The following is a 25945-nucleotide window of genomic DNA, read 5'->3' on the forward strand; positions in this document are numbered from 1 at the left end:
TGGGCGAAAACAGCAACGGCAGAGTCAATGCTGACCTGCCGTGTCAGAGAACTCTAGGACAGGGTGTTATTTCCTTAGCCTTCTTCAAGCACCCAAAAAACCCGGGATCCTTGGGATCATAAAACATATCACTGAAAACGACTAATACTAATTATACAAGCAAGGAGAATGAGGCCCAAGAAATGTAATTCTTTCAATATGGTTTCCACAGCGAATGGGTGGCAGAGCCAGGACCCAAACTCCACAGGACATAGGGGAAAGCTGTGATGCTCGCCCAGCTGCGGCGGCACCATGGCTAAGTATGGCCCTATGAACCAGGAGGTCACAAGTTCGATTCCAGCTCAGGGCACAAGCCGGGGTTGCAGGCTTAACCCCCTGTGTGGGGCGTGCAGGAGGCGGCAGATAACAATTATCTCTCATCCTTGATGTTTCTCTCTCTCTCTCTCTCTCTCTCTCTCTCTCTCTCTCTCTCTCTCTCTCAAGTCGATACGATAAAGATATTAAAAGAAGAAAAGAAAAAGGTGTGGTCCTCCCTGAAAACAAATCTGTGAGGCTGAATGAGCACAGGTTAAATTTGATAAAATCCACTCCCACCTTCAGCTGAGCTGGCGTAGGACTGACTGCTTTAGTGGGAGCTGAGGGACAGTGCCTGAACGACACCCCCTTCACTGCAGGAAACTGGATAAAAATCCTGAAATCGAATAACATTCTTTTTTTTAATATATTTTATTGATTTTTTACAGTGAGGAAGAGAGAGGGATAGAAAGTCAGAAACATCAATGAAAGAGATTCATTGATTAGCTGCCTCTTGCACAACCCCTACTGGGGATGTGCCCGCAACCAAGGTACATGCCCTTAACCGGAATCGAACCTGGAACCTTTCAGTCCTCAGGCGGATGCTCTATCCACTGAGCCAAACCGGTTTTGGCTCAAATAACTTTCTTAAGATTTCTAAATAAAATGTTTAGAGTTAGCAGGAGCCCACCAGCAGGGGGGAGGAGACCTTCTGTCCCGCCTTCATGTAGTTTATGCTCCAGTTTTATGAAGGCGGCTTTTTCTCTGATGCTTCCAGGTCTCAGAGGGCACCAGACAGACAGATGTGTTCTCCGTGCTGGCCATCTCCTTGGTCACAATGAGGCATGAGGGTTGGCTGGTGAAGTGGTACCTCTGGGCCTTCTCTCCAGGCCATACCGCCCTCCCACCCCGCATCCCACAGGGCAGGATTCTTGCTTTGCCACCCAGGAGAGCCCAGTGGGAGGCAGACCTCTGTTCCAAAGTGGTTACTGAATTGGGCAAACCACTCCACAAGAAGCTGGCATTTAAAGCACTGGCGCCCACATCTGGATTTTTTCTCTCTTTCTTCTTTTAAAAAATATTTTTTTATTGATTTCAGAGAGGGAGAGGAGATGGAAACATCAACAATGAAAGACAATCATTGATCAGCTGCCTCCTACACGTCCCCCATCGGGAAACGAGCCCGGGCATGTGCCCTGACCAGGAATCAAACCGTGACCTCCTGGTTCACAGTTCAACACTCAACCACTGAGCTACGCCGGCCGGACCGAAGGGGATTTCTAAAGTCCCTTTTCATCATGAAATTTTTTTAACACATGGAAGCAATTTTGGTTGATGGTGAGACTTCTGTAGAACTTGGGTGCAATCTACTTATCTTCATTCTCATCATACAAATTAGTGAAGGGATAGACCATCCAGAACTTCAGACTCAGAGAGGAGGAGAGGGTTTTACAAAGGACCTTGATTCCTTGGCCAAAAAAATAAGTCCTAATGCCATCGGCCAGTGACTTCCAACCGCTGTCCCTGCCCCACGGGTTGGAAATCACCAATGTGGACTAAGGAGACAGTTGAGAGTCTGAACAGGAAGGTGAGATGAGCACAAGCTCCCTCGGGTGAACCTGGCGGTGCAATTTGGATTGAAGTGGGAAGAGAGTGTCCCCTGAAATATTATATGTTGGAGGTCATTACAGTCTGCCAGGGTTGCAGCAGAAACGCATGTTTCCAGGTGCTCTGCAAAGCCAGCTCTGGCCCCAGGAGGTTTCATCACAGAAACAAATTAGCTCTCAGGTAAGAACATCTCATGCTTTGCTCTTATCTGACAGAGTTGCAGCTAAGTTGGTGATAACCAGAATCCTGTTCTTGGGAGTGTGGCCAGATAGGGAAATGGGGCAGAGATGTATCTTTCTTGCATGCAATTAGTTATCATGTGAGCAGCAGTATCCACCTGTGGAAAATGTATCACGTTATCATGCTTCTTGAAACTCACTACCCCCATGATCTGGAAGGAAATACTGTTGACACCTGGTAAAACGCTGATACATTCTGTTTTGAATATATTTAAATTAAGTTCCTCTAAAAAGAAGACCCTTGCCTGCTTGCTGTGCTTAACAGGGAAGTGCACTTTGGAGAACAGAAACATTAAGGGGAAACTCCAGGCAAAGGATGACAAAAATGGGCATATACTGTATGTGTCAAGCCAAGAGGCAGTGTTTACACAGGTGATTCATTTCCAGTCCTGACTTTGGTACATGTTAATGCATTTCTAAATGACATGGGCATGTGTTTTTATTTTAACAGCTGTGGAACCCAGGTATGAGAGAGAATGTTTTGTCAAAGGTTGAACATCAAGATAGAGGTGCAGGTCAAGGGCATGTAACTTGGTTGTGGGTTTGATCCTAAGTAGGGAGTGTGGAGGAGGCAGCTGATCCATGTTTCTTTCTCATTGATGTTTCTAACTCTCTATCCCTCTTTCTTCCTTTCTTTAAAATAAGTAACATATGTATTTTTAGAAGATAGAGGCATAGCCATATCCCATTCTTTACTAGTATTCTCCAAAGGTTCCCCCCCCCCACACTTCTTCTCAGATGATGGCTGCCTCCTATTTCATAAATATTAATATTAATATTAATAATAATTGAGGCCATCCGTTATTAATTGCTCCAAACATCATCTCTACCCCTCACCCCACCACATGTACAATTTCAGAAGGTGAGGATTCCCCTCCCTGCAAGGGCCAGTCCTTGCACCTGCTCCTTTGGTTCCACTTGCTCTCTGCAAGTGTCCCTGCTGTGCTCTGCACCTTTAACTTACATCTCTTTACATCCTCATTCTGATCAGTCCATAAATTCAAGTCGGTCCCACCCATAACAAGAGACCCTCCCTGGGTTCTGCTTCCTCCTCTAGCTGTTGCTTCTCCCCCCTTTACCCTCTGAGACAAGTATTTATAATTGCCACCCTCTCTGCTTCCTTACTTCCCATTTATGCCTCAACTGACTGCTTCTGCCAAAGTGACCAGTGGCCTCTGGTTCTCCAATCTGGGAGACATTTTTCTGCTCTTTCTGGATGACCCTGCTGCCGTCCACACCGCAGACAACTTGGCCCTTGCAGCTCAACTCTCCTGGCCCCTGATACTGCTCTCGAGTTTCTCCTTATGCCTCTTGCACCTTCTTCACTTCCTCTCTGGGTGCCTTCATCTCTGCCTGGTTCTATTATTCTTTTGGGAACCCAGACCCCTTTGAGAGTCAAAAGGTGTGGACCCTTTTTCCAGATAAAAAGGGCACATATCCTGTATAAACCATACTACCAGCTGCCACAAACAACCCTGAAATCTTAGCAGATTAGCACAACCAGGGTCAATTTCTTTCTCTTTTTTAAAATATAATTTTACTGATTTCAGAGAGGAAGGGAGAGGAAGAGAGAGATAGAAACATTAATGATGAAAGAAAAGCATTGGAGAGAAACCAAGATGGCAACATAGGTAAACACCTATTGTAAATTGCTGCCTTGCACAACAATTTCAAAACTACAACTAAAACGCAAAGCGAACATCACCAAGAACCACAGGAAAGCTGGCTGAGTGAAAATTCTACAATAGAAGGAAAGAGGAAAGCAAACAGAGAATCAGAAAAGCTGCAAAAGGCTAAGGTTCGAAGACATGTGTGGGCAGCTGAGTGCCTGGCTGGCTATTTCTAGTGGGGAGGAGACAAAAGCTCCTGACTGCACTGAACCCCAGTTCTGACTACACTGAACCCCAGTTCTGGGCGAGACCCTGGGTACCTAGGCTTATCTAGGGGACAATCTGGACTATCAGGCGGAAACACAGGGGAGCCGTGAAAGGCAGAGTTCTGGAGGCATGTGCACCAGTGCACGAAGAGAGGACTGATTGCTGAGTGCACCACTGGCTTTCTCTAGCAGGTGGGAAATGGAAGCTCCCCACTGTGCTGAACTTTAGTTCCAGGCGAGAATCTGGGAATCCAGATTCATTGGGAGAGAAACTGGCAGCAGGCAAAACTCGAGGACTGCTTACTCTTAGAGGTGCTTGCAGCGATTGCCGAGAGACACTGAGACCCAGGGGCCTCATAGGGCAGGGCTGACAGGAAGCTAAGACTGTCTGCTCAGACCTGAGACTCCGTCCCATCCAAACTGAGCACTGATGCTTTTGTAATTTTGCAAGTCTTGTCTCATAAGGCTGTCTCTAGCACAGAAGTTCTCCCAGTGTAGACACAGCTGATCCTCACAGCCAATTGGCCTGGAGGTCAATTCCTCCCAGTGATACCAACAACAATCAAGTCTACACTTTTTGACTTAACTACAACAAGGCTGTACACACAGTCCACAAAGGGGTGCACCAAGAGTGTCCTCCTCAGGTAACTGGGGAGGCCAAGCCTATAGGAAACCAAGCACACAAAGCTACCCTACCAACTCAGGGAAGCAGCAAAAATGTGGAGACAAAGTAACAGATCACAAATGAAAGAAATGGAGGAAAACAAATGATTGGATATAGAGTTCAAAACCATAATTATAGGTTTTTCAAGAATTTCCTAGAAAAGGATGATAAATTTAGCAAGACCCTCAAGGATATGAAAAAGGACCAACTAGAAATTAAACATACACTGACTGAAATAAAAAATATTATACAGAGATCCAACAGCAGACTAGAGGATCACAAGTATCAAGTGAAAGATTTGAAAAACAAAGAAGCAAAAAAAACACTCAAACAGGAAAGCAAAAAGAAAAAAGAATCCCAGAATTTGGCGATAGTGTAAGAAACCTCTGGGACAACTTCAAGCGTACCAACGTCAGAATAATGGGGGGTGCCAGAAGAAGAGTGAGAGCAAAATAATGAAAACCTATTTGAAGAAATAATGACTGAAAACTTCTCCCACCTGGTGAATGAAATAGACTTACAAGTCCAGGAAGTTCAGAGAGTCCCAAACAAGAGGAACCCAAAGAGGACCACACCAAGACACATCATAATTAAAATGCCAAAGGCTAAAGACAAAGAGAAAAACAGTTAATTACCGACAAGGGAGCACACATACTATTGTCATCTGATTTCGCAACAGAAACTATGCAGGCCAGATGGAAGTGGCAAGAAATATTCAAAGTGATGAATAGCAAGAACCTGTAACCAAGATTACTCTACCCAGCAAAGCTATCATTCAGAATTGAAGGTCATATAAAGAGCTTCACAGATAAGAAAAAGCTAAAGGAGTTCAACACCACCAAACCAGTATTATATGAAATGCTGAAAGGTATTCTTTAAGAAGAGGAAGAAGAAAAATGTAAAGATAAAAATTATGAACAACAAATACATATCTATCAACAAGTGAATATAAAAATCAAGTGAGTTAAAAATCTGATGAGCAGAATAAACTGGTGAATATAATAGAATCAGGGTCAGAGAAAGGGAGCAGACTGAAAATTCTCAGGGGGAAAAGGGTGTAGGGGTTGCGGGAAGAGACTGGACAAAAATTGTACACCTATGGATGAGGACAGTAATGGGGTGGTAAGGGCAGAGGGTGGGGTGGCAACTGGGTGGAGGGGAGCTATGAGGGAATAAAGATGAATAATTGTAATAATCTGAACAATAAAGATTTATTAAATTAAAAAAGAAAAGAAAATCATTGATTAGTTGCCTCCTAAATGCCCCCTACTTGGGACTGAGCCCACAACCCAGACATGTGCCCTGTGTAGGAATTAAACTGTGACCTCCTAGTTCATAGGTTGACACTCAACCACTGAGCCAAACCATCTAGGGCCAGGCTCAATTTCTTGATTGGGCAAAGTGCAGTGTGGCTGTTCTCCTAGGCCTCTCTCCTCTAGCGTTACTCAGGAATCCACTTTCTGCCCGACAGTGCTCAGACAACACCATACATATCTGTTTTCCAGGGTTTATAACACACACAGCTCTGTGGACATCATGCCTGACTCAGGACCCTTCTGCTCTGCCTAGATTACTCTCACCTCTCATAGGCACCATCTATCATCGTGTCTCCACAGAAGCTGCTTCCACCACCCCTCACTGCGAGGAACACCTCCAGCTCTCCCTGCCTCAGTCCCTGATCCACATGCGACTCAGCTGCAGCATCCTGGCTGGCCGCCCCCAGCCTGCCCAGGGAAATGACAGGAGTCGTGTCCCGACTGATTTCTCAGTGAAACACAGCAAAAATAGACAACATAGAGAGAAAAGGCAACTCCTTGCTTTCCAGTTTCTCTCCCGGTGCCGTCGCCACCTCTCACTTGCCGCCCTGGGCTGTTTCCAGCCTCCCTCCCCCACCACCTCCCGCTCCTGCCCCCACCTTCCCACGACAACCTGGGACCCGGGCTTATCTTCACAGCACATGGGCTCCGGTGCTCAGCCTTGCCCCTGACTCAGGATCTTGTTTATTGTTTCCCTTGGGCTGGCTTCATGAGCGATGGGAAACGCAGCGGAGCAGCCACTGAATGTCAAACACACGGAGGCCACACATCAGATGATTCTGAACTGGCTTCTGACTACAAAAACAGCTGCTTCTGATGCTTTGCGGTGATAGCTGCAAGGTTGGTTTCCTAGAGTGCAGGCTCAGAAGGCCCAGTTTGGGTAACAGCCCTCTCCCACTCTGCATGTCAGCAGTGATCAGGGGTGACTCAAATGGCCTCCGGTCACCACCACCCTCTACTGGTGAGGCAGGAGGACCAGCTGAGCCACTCTGCTGCTCTGAGGGCAACCCAGCCCTCACTTGCCCTTTGCTACTCTCTAGTCATGGACAAATTTGCCACTTTGACAAATGCCTTGGGTTCCCCAAAAAAGAACTTCTACATGTCGTAGCTGGTTTGGCTCAGTGCAGACTGAGTTTAATTCCGATCAGGGAACAGGCCCAGGTTGTGGGCTTGATCCTGCAGTAGGGGGCATGCAGGAGACAGCTGATCAATGATTCTCTCTCATAATTTCTCTCTCTCCCTTCCTCTCTGAAATCAATAAAAAAAAATAAAATAAAATAAAAACATTTTTTAAAAATAAAGAACGTCTACAGACTTTAATCACTCTTCCTCTCTTCCCTTCCAACTCTCTCATCCTAGGGAAGGCCAGAGATCGAAGAAGGACCCCCTTGGTGTCTGGGAGGAGGCGGAGGTTTGAGCCTGTCCCTGCCCACTTCCCAGCATCTCCTCTCCTGCCCAGTGCCTTGCAGCGTTTCATGTTTCAAAATCATATTGAGTCACTCCCACATCCCCTTTCATTCACCGTCTAATCTCCTGACAGTAGCTCTGAGGACATCACTGGCCTGTTTGACTTTCCCCCACTGGCCCTGGCTCTGCCTATTCTAGAAGCTTCTGAACTCATCTTTTTTTTCTGCCTGCTCATCTCATTAGAGAGGAAGCCCCACCTGTTATCTTTGCTTCCTAAGGAGCCCAGGATGGAGCCCGCAGCCCACTCCACTCACAGGTGGAATGTTTAGGACCCTCGCCCAAGGTTTTCTGACACACAGCTATTTCTTTTAATTCTCAAAACAGATGTATTCGGTTTTAAATAACAAATATGTGCGCTAGCACCTTGGAAGAGGAGGGTCTGTACTGACACCCAGCAAGCAGTCATTTGCGTGAACTCCACAGAAGGTTGGGAATGCCCACACCCATCTCTTCTCCACCCGCGTCCCTCTCGGTGTTCTTAATAAATATAGCACAGTATCTGGCAGATGCAGCGATAAGCTAATGAGCTTGACTGATAAATTTAATTCACTACCGGGAAGAAATCAACATGTAATTAACCAAATAGCACCTAAAAGCAATGGCTAAGCCTCCCCAAACAGAGCTTTGGGTGTGAATCCCATCTCTACTTGTTGCAAGGAAAGAAAATGGCTTAATAACAACCACATCTCATATTTGAAGAGAGCACGCCAAGCAGCCATGCCCTGGAGTTCAGCGACATTCCCACGATGGCCTTGAGCTTGGGAAAAGTGGGATTAAATTGCTCAAACGGGCTGTGTGTCTGTTCCAGCTGTTGCACTTTGCCACTCGGTGATTTGGGAACCTAATCCTAACTTTACACAGATAATTCCTTCAGAAGTTTAACTACCCACATCCAAAACGGTGGTTGAAAGTAACCATTAAGCTCTGGAAGACAATGACTACTTCAGGTGTTTGGTGTGTTTTTTCAAATTGATATACAGGGTAGGAAAAAAGAAGGGTTACAATTGCGAGTACATGAAACACAGAGTTTATTCTTTTTTTTAATATAATTTTATTGATTTTTTGACAGAAAAGAGGGGAAAGGGATAGAGAGCTAGAAACATCGATGAGAGAGAAACATCGACCAACTGCCTCCTGCACACCCCTACCGGGAATGTGCCTGCAACCAACGTACATGCCCTCGACAGGAATCAAACCTGGGACCTTTGAGTCTGCAGACCGATGCTCTATCCACTGAGCCAAACCGGTTTTGGCTAGAGTTTATTCTTCCCATAATATTAACTATTGTATTCTTTTCCATGAGAGCAACTGTAAACCTACCTTGGCCCCACCTTGTTACGTGTATTTATTAACATGCACAAAGTTGTCTAACTCTGACTGCCCTTTAGTCACATCCATCTTCTGGAATGTTTTTCTCTACCCTCACAAAATTTACCTGATTAGAATTCTACTTCCCCAAGACATTCTCCCCCCTGCTCTTGAGAAAAGGTAACCTGAATTATGTATTAATGAGTATCGCCTACCTGGTAAAATAAACATTTTAATGAAGGGTTCCTGAATATCCATGTTTTCCAGTTTCAGGAACCTGTGACACCACTCAGCGCCCCATAGGACCTGCTTAGATAAGGGGACTTTTATATACCTGACCACATTCATAGATGGCTATGTAGTGTACTTCCTATCAAAAAAAAATATATATATATTTATATATATATATATATATATATATATATATATAGCCAATATTTTGTCCCAATGAAAATAACTTTATTGCTTTTTTGTGATTATATAAGTAATATATACTAATAGTTATTGTTTAAAAAACTTAATATATTAATATAATTTTCTATATTTTTCTCTGTATATATACATGTCCATATAACTTTACACCCATGGGGTCTCTTTGTACTTGCTTCATTTAGTTGTAGACACACTTTAGAAGGCTTTTCCTTTGTCGTTTTGCTTTGTCTCAGTGGTGCAGGGATTATTGCCTTCCCCACCCCCAGGTAACCTATGTCTGGTGTGCATTATTCCATTTCTTTCCCCATGTTCATATATGCATAAGTAAACATTCATGCATATACATGGAGTTTCGGTGCACAGTACCTTAATGTTGTTGTTTAAGAATGTTCCTCTTACTCTGGCCAGTTGGTTAAGTGCCACCCCATGCACTAAGAGGTGGCTGGTTTGATTCCCAGTCTGAGCACATGCCTGGGTTTCCAGCTCGATCCCTAGTGGAGGGTGTATGCAGGAGGCAGCCAACAGATCCATGTCTCTCTCCCATCAGTGTTTCTCTTTCTCCCTCTTCCTTCCCCTCTCTCTGGGATCAATGGAAACATATATTTTTTTTATCAATAAATGTTCCTCTCATCTACCACTTACTGTCATTATTCACCAAATTGAAATCAAATTAGCATTAATTTGGGTGAAAAAGTAGTAGTTTCAAGGGAACTGTAATGAGGTAGGGGATTGGGAGTGAAATTGTAAAGCCTGTCTGTCTCCCTTGGATGCCATTTAACACATTCTCTCTCTAGACACCTCAGTCATCTCTCTGTCAAGAAAGATAAAACCCATGGCCAGTCAGGCTTTACTAGGCTTATACTGTGGGACTGACCAATGACATCATCAAGCATTGGGACCACAAACAAGGGACTTGCTGTTGAAAGGTCTGAGTTTGCATACTGGTTTTGTACATTTAATGTCTATGTGACCCTGACTAGCGTCCAAGTCTCATCTCAGTTTTCTCATCTGCAAAAAGGGAATCTATATATATATATATAAATCTCTAAGCGACTGGTCTACTGGTCGACTGGTCGACCAGGTACTATGATGTGCACTGACCACCAGGAGGCAGACTCTCAACGCAGAAGCTGCCAAGCAACAGCAACTTTGCAGAGTGCCCTCTTGCACTCCGGGACCCCTCTAGGGATGTTGGACTGCTGGTTTCAGCCCAATCCCTGCAGGCCAGCCCACCTGCCAGAGGGATGCCACTCACTCTGTGGATTCCCTTTGAGCCCTGGTACTGCCCCAGGTGTGGTCGGCTGGGAAGGGACTGGTCCAGGGCGTGTCTGGCCCATATCACCCAGTAGTACCCTGCTGCCCTCCTTTCAATGTGCACAAATCCATGCACCAGGCCTCTAGTATTATAATAAATCTCACAGAATTGTCATGAGGATTAAACAAGATAATACATGTGAAAGAATTTTTAAGTTATAAAGTGTATTAGACAGTGTGGGAAATATAAAGTACAAAGTAATTCTTACATAAGGGACTACATTTTATCCAAATCGATAAGGTTAACACAGGGTGTTTCAGTCCTGGGGCAGTTTGGTTAAAGGGTAGGGCCATATACTCTCATGACCAAGGCCAGTAATTCCTCTCTTTCCAAGGCCAGATAAGAGATGTGCCCCACACAGACTGTACCAGCTTAGTCTAACACCCTCCCACCTCCTGATGAACGAAAGACTCAAAGGGGAGGCCCTTAGCACCTGTAAACATGTTGCCACACATATACTCAAACCTATCACTATCACTGCTAGGAATTTTTTTTAACAGCTTTACTGAGATATAATTCACAAACCATAAAATTCACTCATTTAAAGTATACAATTCAATGATTTGTAGGATATTCATAAACTTGTACAACTTCAATACAGTCTAATCTTAGAACATTTTTCTCAAACTCCCCCCAAAAAACAAAAACAAACAAAAAACACCCTAAATCCATTATCACCTTTAGGAATTTAACCGATGGACATACAAATAATTTCTTTTTACCAAAGTATATATGCAAAGATATTTATTGTGGAAAAATATTTATATAAGAATGAACACACACACACACACACACACACACACACACACACAAGGTGTTCCTTATTTCGGACGTTTAATAAAGTGCAATGCATCTATATGATGGACTACTAGACAGATATTAAAATGAATGAGGTAGTATATCTATATATGTGACATGGAAAAATATTAGAAATTGCATAGTTCTATGTGAAGTAGGTCACAGGAACTCTAGACGAGATAAAACCCTATAGAATTCTAGCAACACATCGTAAGGCAGGACTGCCAGATATTCTGCAGGCCTGTGAAGGTAACCTATGTTCTCCCTCTACCTTCTCTAAAAGTTTATAAGAGGAACAGCGAGGTATCTACTTCTGATCCTAGAAATAAGAGTATAAGTGGTAGAATAATTTCCTTTCCAATGATTCTTACCTTTTGAAGTTCTGGGCTTATCAGTTGCCAGAAACTTGGGAACCTGTTCCCTTGTACAGTTTCAGAGCCCCACAGGGAAAAGGCCATACTAATACACCCTGATTCTCTTTCACTGGCTTGCTTCTTTAAGGTATGCATTTTGCAATTAAGACTTATATAGGTTACAAGAACCTCTTGACCCAGCACAACACACCATTCTCCCCCAGTTCCCTTCTCCTCCTCACCCAGCACCATACCCAATTAGGCCATAAAACAGAGTGGAGTGGAAGGAACCTCTTTGGAGATTTAGAATTATCGACTTGTCCTGTAGCCCCTGCCTTTTGCCCTGGGGGCATTGTATCTATTCTCTGGGAGTTCTCGACCTCTTGGGACTCTTCTTTCATATGTGCCATTAGACTGGGCTTCATCACCTGTCTCAGGTGTTGGGCTTCTCCCATAGTCCAGCATATGATGATGCAAATAACTAAACTATATATTTGCTACCTGCCAACCAGAAAAAAGGTGACATCCAGCTAATGGGTAAGATCTAGATTAGTGGAGGCTTTCTGTAACAGCACAAAGTGAGGTTTATAGAAAGACATTAAATAATAACTAAGACTTAAAAATCAAAATGTTGAGCTCACCTGATGTACAGTTGTATGAGTGTGAGAGATGTAAACATATATTGAGCAGGCAAATAACTACATAGGCCCTACTTTTTCTGTGTTTGAAATGACTGCAGGGATAAACCACATAAGGTCCAGAGTGTTCATAGTTCCTGGGATTTTAGTATGAAACTAAAAATACACAAGTATTGTGCTGGGTATTTTGGCACATAATCTTTCTAAATCTCTTATCTATATATATAAAAGGCTAAGTGACTGTCCGACCATCCAACCATCCAACCAGCCAGTACATGTGATGCACACTGACCACCAGGGGGCAGATGTTCAATGCAGGAGCTGCCCCCTGGTGGTCAGTGAGCTCCCACAGCAGGAGCACTGCTCAGCCAATAGGCGGACTGAGGGCTGGCTAGCGCAGCAGTGGTGGTGAGAGCCTCTCCCCCCTCCACAGTAGCGCTAAGGATGTCCAAACTGTGAAAGAGCGCAGGTCAGGATGAGGGACACCACCACCCCAGCCCCCCAGCACATAACTGTTGTGCACCAGGCCTCTAGTATATTGATAAGATTCTGGCGTGGGGACAGATTTAAAGACATAACTGCACGATTTCAGGAAAAGTCACTTGGTACAAATGATAAGCACATTTTAAATGCTAAACAGTAAGAACCTTTTGCTAAAAGCAAAAAATAGGTTGATCATAATCAAACATAGAGGTTGCAATTCTGTCAAGCTTATGGCCTGGTAAAACTAATTTTCTATAAATATTTCTCTCTTTACCATGACCAGCGTGGCTAGAGGGAGGACATGAGTACTAAGTAGGGGAGATGGGGGATTGAGAAAATGAAAGAGACAAACACAGTAGGGAAAGCTAGGACCCGGTGGGACAGCTGTGTTCTGATGGAGAGATAGTGACCCAGAGCGGGTGCAGTGCATTTATTATATACAGCATGATTCCTTTGTTTAAAACAAAGGAAATTAAGAGAAATCATGGTCAAAGATCAAGCTATAATGTTTCACTCTTGTGGCTTCTTTGTAATTATCACTCCTGGCTAAGCCAGGATAATTGCATCCATTTCTTGTGCTTAGCTGAACTTAGATAATGAAACACACCCCCTGGCACCTGAGCTGAGGGTCAGGCTGATAATATACCTGCCTCTGGCATGGTGCATTTCCAGGACATGGCTCTGCCAACAATAATGTTAAGAAATACTCAATGTGCCTTCCCAAGCGCTCTCTACACTTTTCACCACTACTATGGAAGCCTCATCAGATATATTCACCAACCCAACATGTTGGCTAATGTGTATTACGAATTAGATCCTATCTCAATTCCACTCCCAAAGCAATAGCATCACCAAATGCTACAGCTGTTTTTATAACCACTGGAGTCTTTGGAATGCAGCTACCTTTTAGGGCAGTATTTTTCCAACTAGAAAAGTTGCTTGTTGTTCAAAGCTCCATGCTGCTTTGTCTTATGAACTGTACTGCATCTTCATATTTCATTCCACCTTTGATTAATGCTGGGGCAATAAGCTCCAGCGCTCTCCCAAGGCCTGCAACACAACGTGTGGCAATACAGCCACCAGGTTCTACAGGAAAGTTACTTTTTACCAGACGTAACCAGTCACCAACAACCTGGTTGGATGGTGCTGCACCATCATCAAAAGGCCAATCAAAAACATGGATGCCTTCTTTCTCCAGTAGGGGTCAGCAAACTTTCTCTGTAAGACACCCAGAGAGTAAATATTTTAAGGCTTTGCAGACCATAAGATCTCGACTGCGACTGCTCAGCCTGCTGTTGCAGCTGGAAACCAGCCAGAATCCACACATAAATGAATGTGGTTGGGTTTCAATAAATCTTTAAGGACACTGGGAAAAGTTTCATGAGTTTCAATAGTATCCAATCTAATAAAGAGGGGATATGCTAACTGACCATCACTCCATCACAAAGATGGCTGTACCCACAGCTGAGGCCAAGTTCCCATCAGGAGCCCTAACGAGCAATCTGCAAGGACCTGAGGCTGCGCCCTCCCTGCCCCATGGGGCTAGACAGGGGACCTCAGGCCACACACCCCACCCTGGAGTCAGGCTGGGGGACCTCAGGCCACACCCCCCACCCTGGAGGCAGGCTGGGGGACCTCAGGCCACACACCACTGCCCCAATGCCAGGCCAGAGGACCTGAGACCATGCTCCCTGCCCAGTGGGGTTTGATGGGGGACCTCAAGGTGTGCTTCCCATCCTGGTGCTGGGCTAGGGAACCTCAGGCTGCTCCTTTCACCCCAGATCAGGTTGGGGGACTTCAGGTTTCGCCCCCCACCAGGTGGAGCTTGACAGGGGACTTCAGGCCATGCCCCCCACCCCAGCACCAGGCTAGGGGACCTGAGGCTATGCCCCCTGCCCAGCAGGACTTGACAAGGATGGGACTGGCCAGGTCTGAATCTAGCCCAATGTCGGGGGGTGGGGGGGAGGCAGCCGGGTCGTGGTCTCACTTGATTTTGAGGTGCATGTGGGTGGGAGGGGACTTGACTCTGGTCCCATGGTGTTACCCAGACTCTGACAGGAGGAAGGTTTTCCTATACATTTCACTAATTTTCTTTCATCTCTGACACCTCTATTATAGAGAAAGGGCAAATAGCAATATTAAGTTATTTCCTCTAGTTAATCCCCTTTTAATGTGCACAAATTTCATGCACCGGGTCACTAATAGTATTATATTGACTGATGGTTTGGTTAGTTTAAAAATAACAATAGCCTCTTTAAAACTCAATTTTTAAAAAATATATATTTAAAATATATATATATATATATATATATATATATATATATATATATATATATATATATATATTGATTTCAGAGAGGAAGGAATAGGGAGAGCCAGATAGAAACCTCAATGATGAGATTCACTGAAGGGCTGCCTCCTACATGCCCCACACTGGGATCGAGCCCACAATCCCGGAATGTGCTCTGATTGGGAATTGAACCATGACCTCCTGATTTCATAGGTCGATGCTCAACCACTGAGCCATGACAGTGGGCAAAACTCAATTTGTGTTTATTAGTCCCTGGCTTTCTACACATTTCACTAGCGAGCCATTCTGGTCTTTAAAGGGGACTGGCAATGATTTGGCTCACTCCTGGCATAGGAGGAGACAGGTGCTGCCAAGAGCCCTTTGAAGTGCTTGAGGTCAGGACGGGGCGGGTCTCAGATGTGGCTATAAATCACCCGCTGATGCTTGGGCTTTTCCAAGACTGGTAGGCATCTATCTAGGTGTTTGCTCTCACCGACCTGCTCTATCGGAAGGAAAACTTCCTACTGGGGTGGAGGCACTGTTTTCTGGCACGATGCCTTCTCTCCCCAGTTCTGATGAGCTGATTTTCTTTGTGAATGGAAGAAAGGTAAGTTTACACAATAAATTAATATGAACTTTTGCACACCAGAGACAAAAGCCAAGCTAGTTTCTTTTCACTACGATGCCAGTCCTTAATTAACCTCTGCCTTCTGTCTTTTTCAAGTCAAACTAGTATATACTCGTCTGAACTTGAAAATGCATCATTCATTCAAGGTTTAGTGCAAAATGATGAAAGCATGGGGGCTATTGCTTGCCTTAACTTTTCTTTTGGACAGTAAGGAGCTCCAATGGATTACAATGGGAGTGAATTCTGACCCAGGTTATGAAAAACTATATTAGCTCTACTGAAGTTCACCGATGTTATTTCAACAGAAGGCACATGTGACATTAAGGATATGATTTTGTTTTGCCGTCATACATCCACTCAGGCTGGTCAATTAGCCCAGAAACTGAAGCAGCTCTGCTGAGCCATGGGGCAGGGAGGCAGCTATGTCCACTGGGGAAGAGGTGAGGCAACTCAAATGCTCAGTTGTCCTCAGGCCTGTGCTTGAATGAGCAAAATGAATAAGTAAAATGTTTGAGATGCTTTGAGACAATTAGGTAGGGAAAAAACTTATAACATATTAAAATTTGGTGTTAATGATTTTGCTTCCGAAGCCTCAGTTGTACTGTATTACTGATGTTCTTCCCTTAAAAGAGGAACTCAACTTTAATCATGGCAAAAATTCTTGGGAGCGTTGCCTGTCAAATAGCAGGGAAACAACATTTTTAGGAAACCCATGAACTATAGAACAAAAGTGAAAGAGAAAGAAAAGAACAACAACAAAAAAAAAAATCTGGATTTAGTAATATTGCTTACCCATTGTTCAGGATCTTACATGACCTGGAGCCACTGGCAAGTCGGAAGAATAACTGCTGAGTAGACAGTTCACAGGAATTCAAAAGCTAAGAGCTTTTCTGAGCACAGGGAAAATGGGGCTTTGTTGCTTTGCTGTTGCTGGCAAATAAAACCATTTATCCTTTAATAACACTTTCGAATGATTATTCCCTCTCCACGTCTCCCAATCTTTTGAATTCATAGCTGATATTTTGGTATTTTTCCCTTTCTCCATTTTACAAATTTCTAAGACAAGTTGTAGATGGCAAATAGAAGGATGGAAATATATGCAGCTCTTTGGAGAAATCGGGTTTGCTGCTATTTTTGTGGTTGGTCTTCTTTCCTTTAGACCCAGGAGCACAGAGTTGAGTGAAGCACATTCCTCCACCAATGGCACGTCTTCATCAACAAGGCTCTTCTTCTGCTTTATATTGTTTTCTTTTTATTTCTTATTTTCTCTTTATTTCCTTCTCCCAGATGCATCCACTCTTGTGCGTATAGTTTGTCCTTGTCATATACTTTCATACATCCTTGTCATATACTTTCAATGTAGTCATTTAGAAAGATAGATGTAGCCTTGAAATATATGCAGCTGACCCTTGAACAATACAGGTTTGAAATGTGCTGGTCCACTTATGTGTGGTTTTGTGTGTGGTGTGTGTGTTTTTTTACAATGTATTTTCCTTATGATTTTCTTAATCACATTTTCACTAGCTTACTTTATTGCAAGAATATAATATAAATATATATATATGTTTATATAACATACAAACTATGTGTTATTGACTGCTTATGTTATTGGTAAGGCTTCCAGTCAACAGTGGTCTATTAATAGTTAAGCTTCAGGGGAGTCAGAAGTTATACACAAATTTTCAACTGTGCAGGGGGACCAGCCCCCCTAATTCCACATTGTTCAATGTTCAACTGTGCACTTCTTGGCTTTGTATGCATGTGCTTATATTCTTATTATATTTCACCTGAGTGAAATTGTGATTTACTTTACAAAGACTTACACATCCCTTCATGTCTTTTGTGACTCACCGCTGTTTTTGAGATCTATCCATGTTGCTCTCTGAACCCCTGGCTCATTATCTCTACATGTAGAGCTCTCCGGGCTGTGTACGTCTGTGTACGTCTTCACTCTGCTTATGCAGTCCCCCAGTGATACACACATGGGATGCTTCCAATTCCCCACTACATGCAGTGAACCCCCAACTGTGTGTTTCCTTACCAACGCTGGCAAGAAAATCACTCAGTGAGATTATGGCATGCCAATGTCTTAGGTCCTGCCAGGTGGCTTTCTGAATCCTACACAAGATACATTTTCCCACAGATGATTGCATGACAAGTACTGCCTTCTTACCAACACTTGATTCAATCAGACTTGCTAAACTGTGCTAATCTGATAGATGTAAAATGTTCTCTCATTGTGGTTCTCCCTTGCTTATCTCTGGATATTGGTAAAGTTGCTCCTTTCTTCATATACATAGTAAAAAGAAATCATTTCCTATGTGTCTATAAAGTACCAGAGGAAACAGAAAGTACTAATACAATTTTGTGAGTGCAACTTATGGTATGACCAGAATTTTTCTTATGACTACTGAAATATTTATTTATTTTTAAAATATAGTTTTATTGATTTCACAGAGGAAGGGACGAGAGAGAGGGAGAGAGAGAGAGAGAGAGAGAGAGAGAGAGAGAGAGAGAGAGAGAGAGAGAGATAGGAGAGAGAGAAATTTCAATGATGAGAGAAAAAAATCATTGATTGGCTGCTTTCTGCATTCCCCCTACTGGGGATTAAGCCTACAACCTAGGCATGTGCCCTGACCAAAATGGAACCGTGACCTCCTGGTTCATAGGTCGATACCCAACCACTGAGCCACTATGGCAGGGCTGAAATGTTTATTTTAAATGGCTGGGAGTGCTATATACATGAGATGTCAGAATTGCAGTTAGCATCCTTTCATTAAGTTCCCAAAGCCCTATCTTGTTTTCTCCTTCGTTTGGGCCTTGCTCCTTCCATGTCTAATGGGTCCTGAGCTTTTCTCTGGCTCTTCAGATCCTCTGAGGACACGGAAGGAAGCTTGGAAATATGAGGCATTTATTTAAAATATTGTGGTTTGCTGCTGTTTTTTTTCCTGGGTAGATAAAAATACAGACACTTTTAGAAAAAATAATGTTCTCTTTTTTGTTGTTGCTCAGTGCTACTCTTCCAGGCGATTTTCTCTTCAGTTCTCTCTAATCCTGCCTAACTGTACCCTGCCAGGGAGCTGCTTGGACAGGGAGGGCAGACAGCTTTCATCACAGGTATCAGCTTTGATTTATTCGTGCCAACAGCCTGGCATGCACCATGAGAGAAAGGCAGTGATTGATGCTCCCTTCTGCACTTCCCTCATCTACTGGCACCTGCATTTCATTGAGGAAGGATGGAGAAGACAGGGTGTCTCCCTTAAACCCACTCCCTTTTGATCTTATGACTCTGTTAAAAAATCTTCTGCAGTTAATCTGTTTTGTGGCTTTCCGTAGCCACTAGTTATCTTGATCAATTTTGGAACCTGTGTATCCATTTCCCTAGATGACTATAAGGAAAAACAATCCAGAATTTACACTTGTCATATGTGTTACAAAATGCAGAGACGTTAAGATAATGCTCATTTTTTTCAAAATTCTGACTCCAAGTATTGTGTTTCCTTTGCTGTTGTTTTGTCTTTGATGCCATCACCTACCAAAAACATGCCCCTAAACAACAGGTAGAGTTGCCACACGTTCTGGTGTTCTCTTCCTGAAGCCCTCCTTTCGCTCCACAATGTAGGTCGTAGAGAAGAGCGCTGATCCTGAAATGACCCTGCTGTTCTACCTGCGGAAAGTCCGTATCCTTACGTTTTGCTGTAATCTATCTGAGTTGGGTGGTAGACAGTGAACACACTAAGACTTCTGAAGAAAGCCACCCTGTATTTGTTCTGGGTCAATAGCCTGGTGTCCAATGTTTAGTGTCCCGTTGGAGTTCAGATAATGCCTCCAGAAGTGACAGATGTGTACTTTATTTGTTGTAGTTTTCCACCTGAGCATTCACCCAAAAGACCCTTCCAGGGAACCACGAGGGTCCACTGGGAATAGCTTTGGGAAATAACTTCATGACTTTTGTGGCCCACGGTCACCTGGATGGCAGCTTCATATTCAGGCATGTGAAGGTGAAAACGCCTGGCCAATTGCTCAGGGAAGCATGTCTAATAAATTACGTGTGCCGAATGCCGCCTGTTCAATGAAACCCCTTGCAATATAGTTTCCTACCCCATCATTTTACTTTTTTCATCAATATATCTGCCCCTATTCCACTCACTATTCTGGGAACTGTACGTGTGACTGAACTATCACTGAGTAGCTGGGATGGATGGGTTGACTCCGTAGGAGGCTGTGACCTTGGGAAGGAGTGAGATAGTGAAAGAAAGATGGATGGCTTCCTTATATTTGGTATCTTGTGTGACTGGGTCCCATTCTGGCAATGACGCCTGAGTCAGTCCCCATGTCAGCAGCAGATTGGGGTTTGTGGAGCCTGAAGTTTTTATAATATTGGAGACTTGCCTTCAGGGGGGGAAAAATATAAAATTAGCTATGTAAATTAGGTACAGGGCCCTGGAAGGGGCCATGGGAGTCCTGTGAAAAGTGCAGTAGGTCAGTGCTGGTGTATGCCATGGCTCAGACAGAAAAGCCAATATTTGTGCATCACCCACTTGAGAACAAGTTAAAAATAAGCCTCTGGTCCAATGGGTGTGGCTCAGTGGTTGAGCATCTACCCAGGAGTCAAGAGGTCACCTGTAGATTCCGGGTCAGGGCACATGCCCATTTGGGGGCTCAATCCCCGGTAGGGGGAGCAAGCAGGAGCCTTCTGATTAATGATTTTCATCACTGATGTTTCTTTTTCTCTCTCCCTCTCCCTTCCTCCCTGTCTAAAAATCAATAAAAACATGTTTTAAAAATAATAAGCCTCTGACTCCATCCCAGTACTGTTGACTCTGTAATCAGAAGTTGAGGCCTCTCAGGTGAGCCACATTTACTTAGAACGACTTCTTTATGCCTTTGGGCACCAGGAAGAATAAACAGAGGAGGACACTGGGGCGATGGGAAATGGGAGGCTAGGGCAATTCTGCCCAGAGCGGCTTCCGGCCATGTTTCCTTGGGAGTCCATGCATGTTTAGCTTGCTCCTAATATCGATGAATTTCTTCATTTAGGAGGTCTAGAGAAAGCACAGAGAAGTCTGTAGTGAATTTGGAAATGACACAAAGGGAAGTAGTAGGGTGTGCTGACCAACTGTGCGATTTTGACGCTGCGTAAACGGGAGGTGGGAGAGCCCCTGAGGGAGGATTTGGCCTGTTGTTTGCTCTTGTGTGTTTGTTTTCCAGCTACAAGCCCAGTTCCTGGAATAATGAGTGGAATAGGCGCAGATATGTTGGCTAGAGGAAAATCATACAATAATTAGTAAATAATGATACAAGAGTAAACTCTGTGTTTCATGTACTCACCACTGTAGGCCTGCTTTTGTCCTCCCCCTGTATTTTATCTGGCAACCCACTTAAATGATGAGCTGTAGGATGAACTGACAAAATGTGGAAGGAACTGTTTGAGGCAGGCACCTCTGGTGGGAGTGGATGAAGGAAGCATCAAACTAGCTGTTTGGTGACCAAAGGACAAAGCAGCCAGTTGCACCAACTTTTGGCTTTTTCATTCAATGTTAACACGTGCATCACAAAGCTGTTTCACTCCGGGGTGTACTGACCCAACGCAGAATTCCATCTCTTCCTGCAGCCATCTCTAAGATGAAGTTAGTCTCCACCTCTACCCAAGCCAAGTCTGATCTCCACCGATGAAATCCTTTTAACCCTCAACCAGAAAAGCTCCCAAGCCAATTCCAGCAGATTCATACAGAACAGAAAGCAGGGAGTTTACATAGGTGGTTTGTTCTCCCTCTGTGGAAATATGCAAATGCTTTACAGAGGAAAAGTACACAGTGGTTGTTGACATGACTAGCTCAAGAACCATTGTTATTAAGTTAATAGTACCTAATCCCATAAGAAGGTAAAAGCATTGCATTGCTGAGCCAGAGAAAGGCAAGTTTCCCAGGGGGATTTTTCTAAGTTTTGCACACACACCACCTCCACAGCAATAACGTAACCTGAGTCCAGAGTTTGTGGTCCAGAACTCTGGATTTAACCGGCTTTTTCCTTCCTCATTTGGATGCAACCCCTGATCTAACAGGCATGAGGCTCTCTGAAGTCTTCACGTACTCCCTGTAGTGGGACTATCCAGATGGTGTGCTGCCAAAATGGTAATGTGTTGAGTTGCACAGAGTTGCCCTAGTCCCTTCGGGAGTGCCATCTTATTATCTCCCAAAATATGAAAAATTTGCATTTAGAAATGCATCTGAAAAAGAAAATTTTTTCTCACCTTTACCAATGAGCTCCTTTATATACAAAAGAAGAACTCTTGAGCAAGGAACTCAAGAGAACATGTTACTTGTCAGCATCCAAGGAAAAAGAATGTAAAACGCAAAGGGGCCCAGCCTGTGTGGCTCAGTGGTTGAGTGTTGCCCCATCAACCAGGATGTTACTATTGATTCCCAGGCAAGGCACATGCCAGGATTTCAGGCTCAATCTCCAGTAGAGGGCATGTAGGAGGATGGATAATTTTCTCTCATTGTTGATGCTTCTATCTCTCTCTTCCTCTCCCTTCCTCTCTCTGAAATCAATTTTAAAATATTTTAAAAAATAAAAGCAAAGGAGCCTGGGTCCTTTTTTTCCTTGACTTGCTTCTTTCCAGTCCACCTCACAGGCACCAAGTACGGCTGTGGGAGTGGAGGCTGTGGCGCCTGCACTGTCATGGTGTCAAGATATGACCCCAAGACCAAGAAGATCCGGTATCCTTTGTGTTGGCCAGGGCCCTGCTTGGGCACATCTGGGAAGGTTGTGGACCCTCTCGCTTTGCTGTCCATATTCACCCCTCTCCCTCTCCCCAGGTGCCCATGGCACTCACACAGCTCTGGGCCTGCTCTCCCTGCAGCTTCCCAAGTTCTAGATCTTTCCCATGGACTTTCTTCCCATCAGATTATATATAATTACGTAGTGTGCAACCAGAGTATTTGTATTTTTAAAAGGTTTGCATGGCTGGGAGTCACTGGATATAACTAACCCATGTTGATTTATATAAGTCTTCTTATGCTCAGTAAAACATTTATTTCCCTAGAATGAGGGGGAAAAATAGAGAATTGAAGGTCTCTGTGAGGCCCTACACAAAACACTTTCTTATTCTATTTTTCCATTTCTTTTTCATATCCTACACCAGCCATAAGTAAGTCCTTTCTTGAACACTTCCAGAAATTTATGGTTTTATTTCTAGAGTTCTCTGTATTCTCATAGAAATACAGTCCAGTGATTCTCCCAGACCGACATTACTCCCTGAATTATGTTACCCACTCCCTATGATTCCCAGGTGTTCTCTTGACACAATTCTCTCACAGTCATTATCCAGTCACCGCATGCCTGGTGCCCATCTGTTCTCTGTATGGGGCTGCTGTCACCACGGTGGAAGGTATCGGAAGCATCAAAACCAGGATCCACCCCGTGCAGGTAAGCGTGTATTCTGATTGGGACCAGGTGTTGGTATAGGTATCCCTCATGGTCCCATGTACTCTAAATAGGTTGCCAACTGTGAGATCCTTTGTCCTTTTAAATTCCCATTTGGTTAGATTCCATGCTTTGTAACTAGGAATCTTTTCAAAGATTGGTGTATAAATAAAGTTTTCTTTATTAATTTTAATATATCTTATTTAACTTCTCAGCCTTGCCTTTGCCCTAAACAAAACAAGAAAGTTCAGTCTTATGAGAAAAGAAAATGAGATAGAAAAGCAGGTGTTTATGGAAGATAACAGGTTGTCTACCACATTCAAAATACTGACCTCTAAATGAGAGGCTAATTGTGTGTACAAATAAGCCCCATACTCACCAAATGTCTCAGGAGAAACTGAGCATCCCGGTGGCAATAAAACACAGCTAAAATGACAACATGTTTAGCAAAGTTTGCTGGACTTTCTGAGGAAATGGCGATGCTATTTGCATATACTAGCATAGGAACTGCTGCAAAAGTTGTTTTAAAAGCAGTGTATAAAAAGAAAAATGGTAAATAGCCATATTTCCCCTTGACATTCTTTCCCCTCGAAAACTGTGGTTGGAGCATAGAAGCCAAGAGCGTCCTCTGACAGTGTGTTCCCATTGATGAGTATTTGGTTACAGTGCATGGCATACCTGCCTCACCACCTTCACAGTTACGGAAGCACCTCATGCCGCAGCCTATCAGATTTCTTTCTCTCCAGTCACCTTTCAAAATCACATTTGACATTCAATATTATGTTAGTTTCAGGTGTAAAACATAGTGGTTAGACATTACTGTAACTTATGAAGTGATCCCCCTGGTAAGTCTAGTACCAGCTGGCACCAAACCAAACAAGAACAGTTCAGTCTTATGAGAAAAGAAAATGAGATAGAAAAGCAGATGTTTATGGAAGATAACAGGTTGTAACCTGTTATAATAATCACAGTTATTACAATATTATTGACTATATTCCCTATGATGCACTTTACATCCCCATGACTGTTTTGTATCTGCCAGTTTGTACTTCTTGATTCCTTCCACCTTTTCACCCAGTCCTCTAACCCCTGCCCTCCCATCTGGCAACTATCAGTTTGTTCTCTGTATTCATGAGTCAGCTTCTGTTTTGTTTGTTTGTTTTGTTCTTTAGATTTCAAATGTGAGATAATATGGTATTTGTCTTTGTCTGACTTACTGCACTCACATAATACTCTATATGTTCATCTGTTGTCCAAATGGTAAAATTTTATTCTTTTTTAAGGCCAAGTAATATTTCACTGTATATATGTACCATGGCTTTAAATTTTTTTTTTCTTTATTGTTGAGATTATTCCACACCCTCCCCCCCTTGTTCCCCTTCACCTGGTTCCCACCTGCCACAGGCCTCCATTTTCCTATTGTCTGTGTCTATATATAATGCATATATGCATATAAGATCTTTGTTTAATCACTTCCCGCCCCTTCCCCACTTCTCTTCCCTCTGAGAATCATCAGTCTCTTCCATTTTCGTGCCTCTGTAATTTTGATGTGGTTGTGGGAGGCGGTGATTACAGGTGTTTAACTAAGGCCACTATCTTCCTACTTTGCATATATTGATTCTGTACCACAATTTTTTATCCACTAGTTCATTGACGGACATTTACGTTGTTTCCATATCTTAGCTATTGTAAATATTGCTGCAATGAATATAAGGCTGCATATATTTTTTCAAATTAGCATATCATGTTAAAAATGCAGGCTTCATTTTAGAAATTGTATCCTTAACTGATTCTTTTTTTATGTTTTCTGACTGTCATTCTTATGTTTCTTCTCTCTTTGTTGAAGTTCTCACTAAATTCATCCACTCTTCCCCTAAGTTCATAGAACATCCTTGTAAGCAGTGTTTTAAACTCTGCATCTGGTAGATTACTTGTCTCCATTTGTTGAGCTCTTTTTCTTTTTCTTTTTATTTATAATATATTTTATTGATTTTCCATAGAGAGAAAGGGAGAGGGATAGACAGCTAGAAATGTCAATGAGAGAGAAACGTCGACCAGCTGCCCCCTGCACACCCCCTACTGGGAACGTGCCTGCAACCAAGATACATGCTCTTGACGGAATCAAACCTGGGACCTTTCAGTCTGCAGACCAATGCTCTATCCACTGAGCCAAACCAGTTTCGGCTGAGCCCTTTTTCTGAAATTTTGTCCCGTTCTTACATTTGGGATATTTTTCTTTGTTTCCCCAGCCATGTTGGCTGATTCTCTGCGGTTTTTTTGTTTTGTTTCGTTTTGTTTTATTTTTTCTACTTTAGATGAATCTGTTACATCTTCTAGTCTTGGCAGAGTTGCCTTATATAATAGGTGTCCTGTAGGGCCCAGTGAGGCATTCTCCTTCATCACACGAGTGGATTGTCTGTGCCCTCTTATTATTGCTGAGCTTTCATTGCTGTGGCAATATCAGTGAGATAAATTGACCCCAGGCTAACTGGCTGTGAGGAATGTCTGTGACTACAGCAGACAAGCTGTTTTTCAGGGGCTGATTCCATGGAGTGGTTTTGCTTTATCAAGGTTCCGGTGCCTGCGCTGGCCATCCTTTGGGTCTGTTGTTTGTGTGGCTAATTGGTTGGTGTTCTGGTGTGGCCTAAAACCAGGTATGATGGTTCTGGGAGCTCTTGGGAGGATCTCTGGGGCAGACCAAGTCACTTGCTATGCCTGGCCCAAGGCCACCACGTAGAAGCTACAAAGTGATCTGCAGATGGTTGCCATCTGTGCTAAACTTGGAGGTGCCTGGGAGATGTTAAGCTG

General features: G+C 43.5%; 1 protein-coding gene across 1 annotated transcript in view; it reads left to right on the plus strand.

The window, feature by feature from the left end:
* Positions 1 to 15634: 15634 nt before the first annotated feature.
* Positions 15635 to 25945, plus strand: part of LOC311627048 (aldehyde oxidase 4-like) — a gene marked incomplete at its 5' end in the record, with an annotated part of 54586 nt that continues 44275 nt past the window's right edge. Inside the window, 4 exons of the mRNA XM_084893175.1 lie at positions 15635 to 15688; positions 19332 to 19389; positions 22335 to 22431; positions 23032 to 23140. Of these exons, the coding sequence (XP_084749301.1) occupies positions 15635 to 15688; positions 19332 to 19389; positions 22335 to 22431; positions 23032 to 23140 (318 nt within the window). The remainder of the gene's footprint in view (positions 15689 to 19331; positions 19390 to 22334; positions 22432 to 23031; positions 23141 to 25945) is intronic.

The sequence above is a fragment of the Pipistrellus hanaki genome (assembly GCF_964339955.1).
Source record: "Pipistrellus hanaki genome assembly, chromosome: 8".
In the NCBI taxonomy this organism is placed as follows: domain Eukaryota; kingdom Metazoa; phylum Chordata; class Mammalia; order Chiroptera; family Vespertilionidae; genus Pipistrellus; species Pipistrellus hanaki.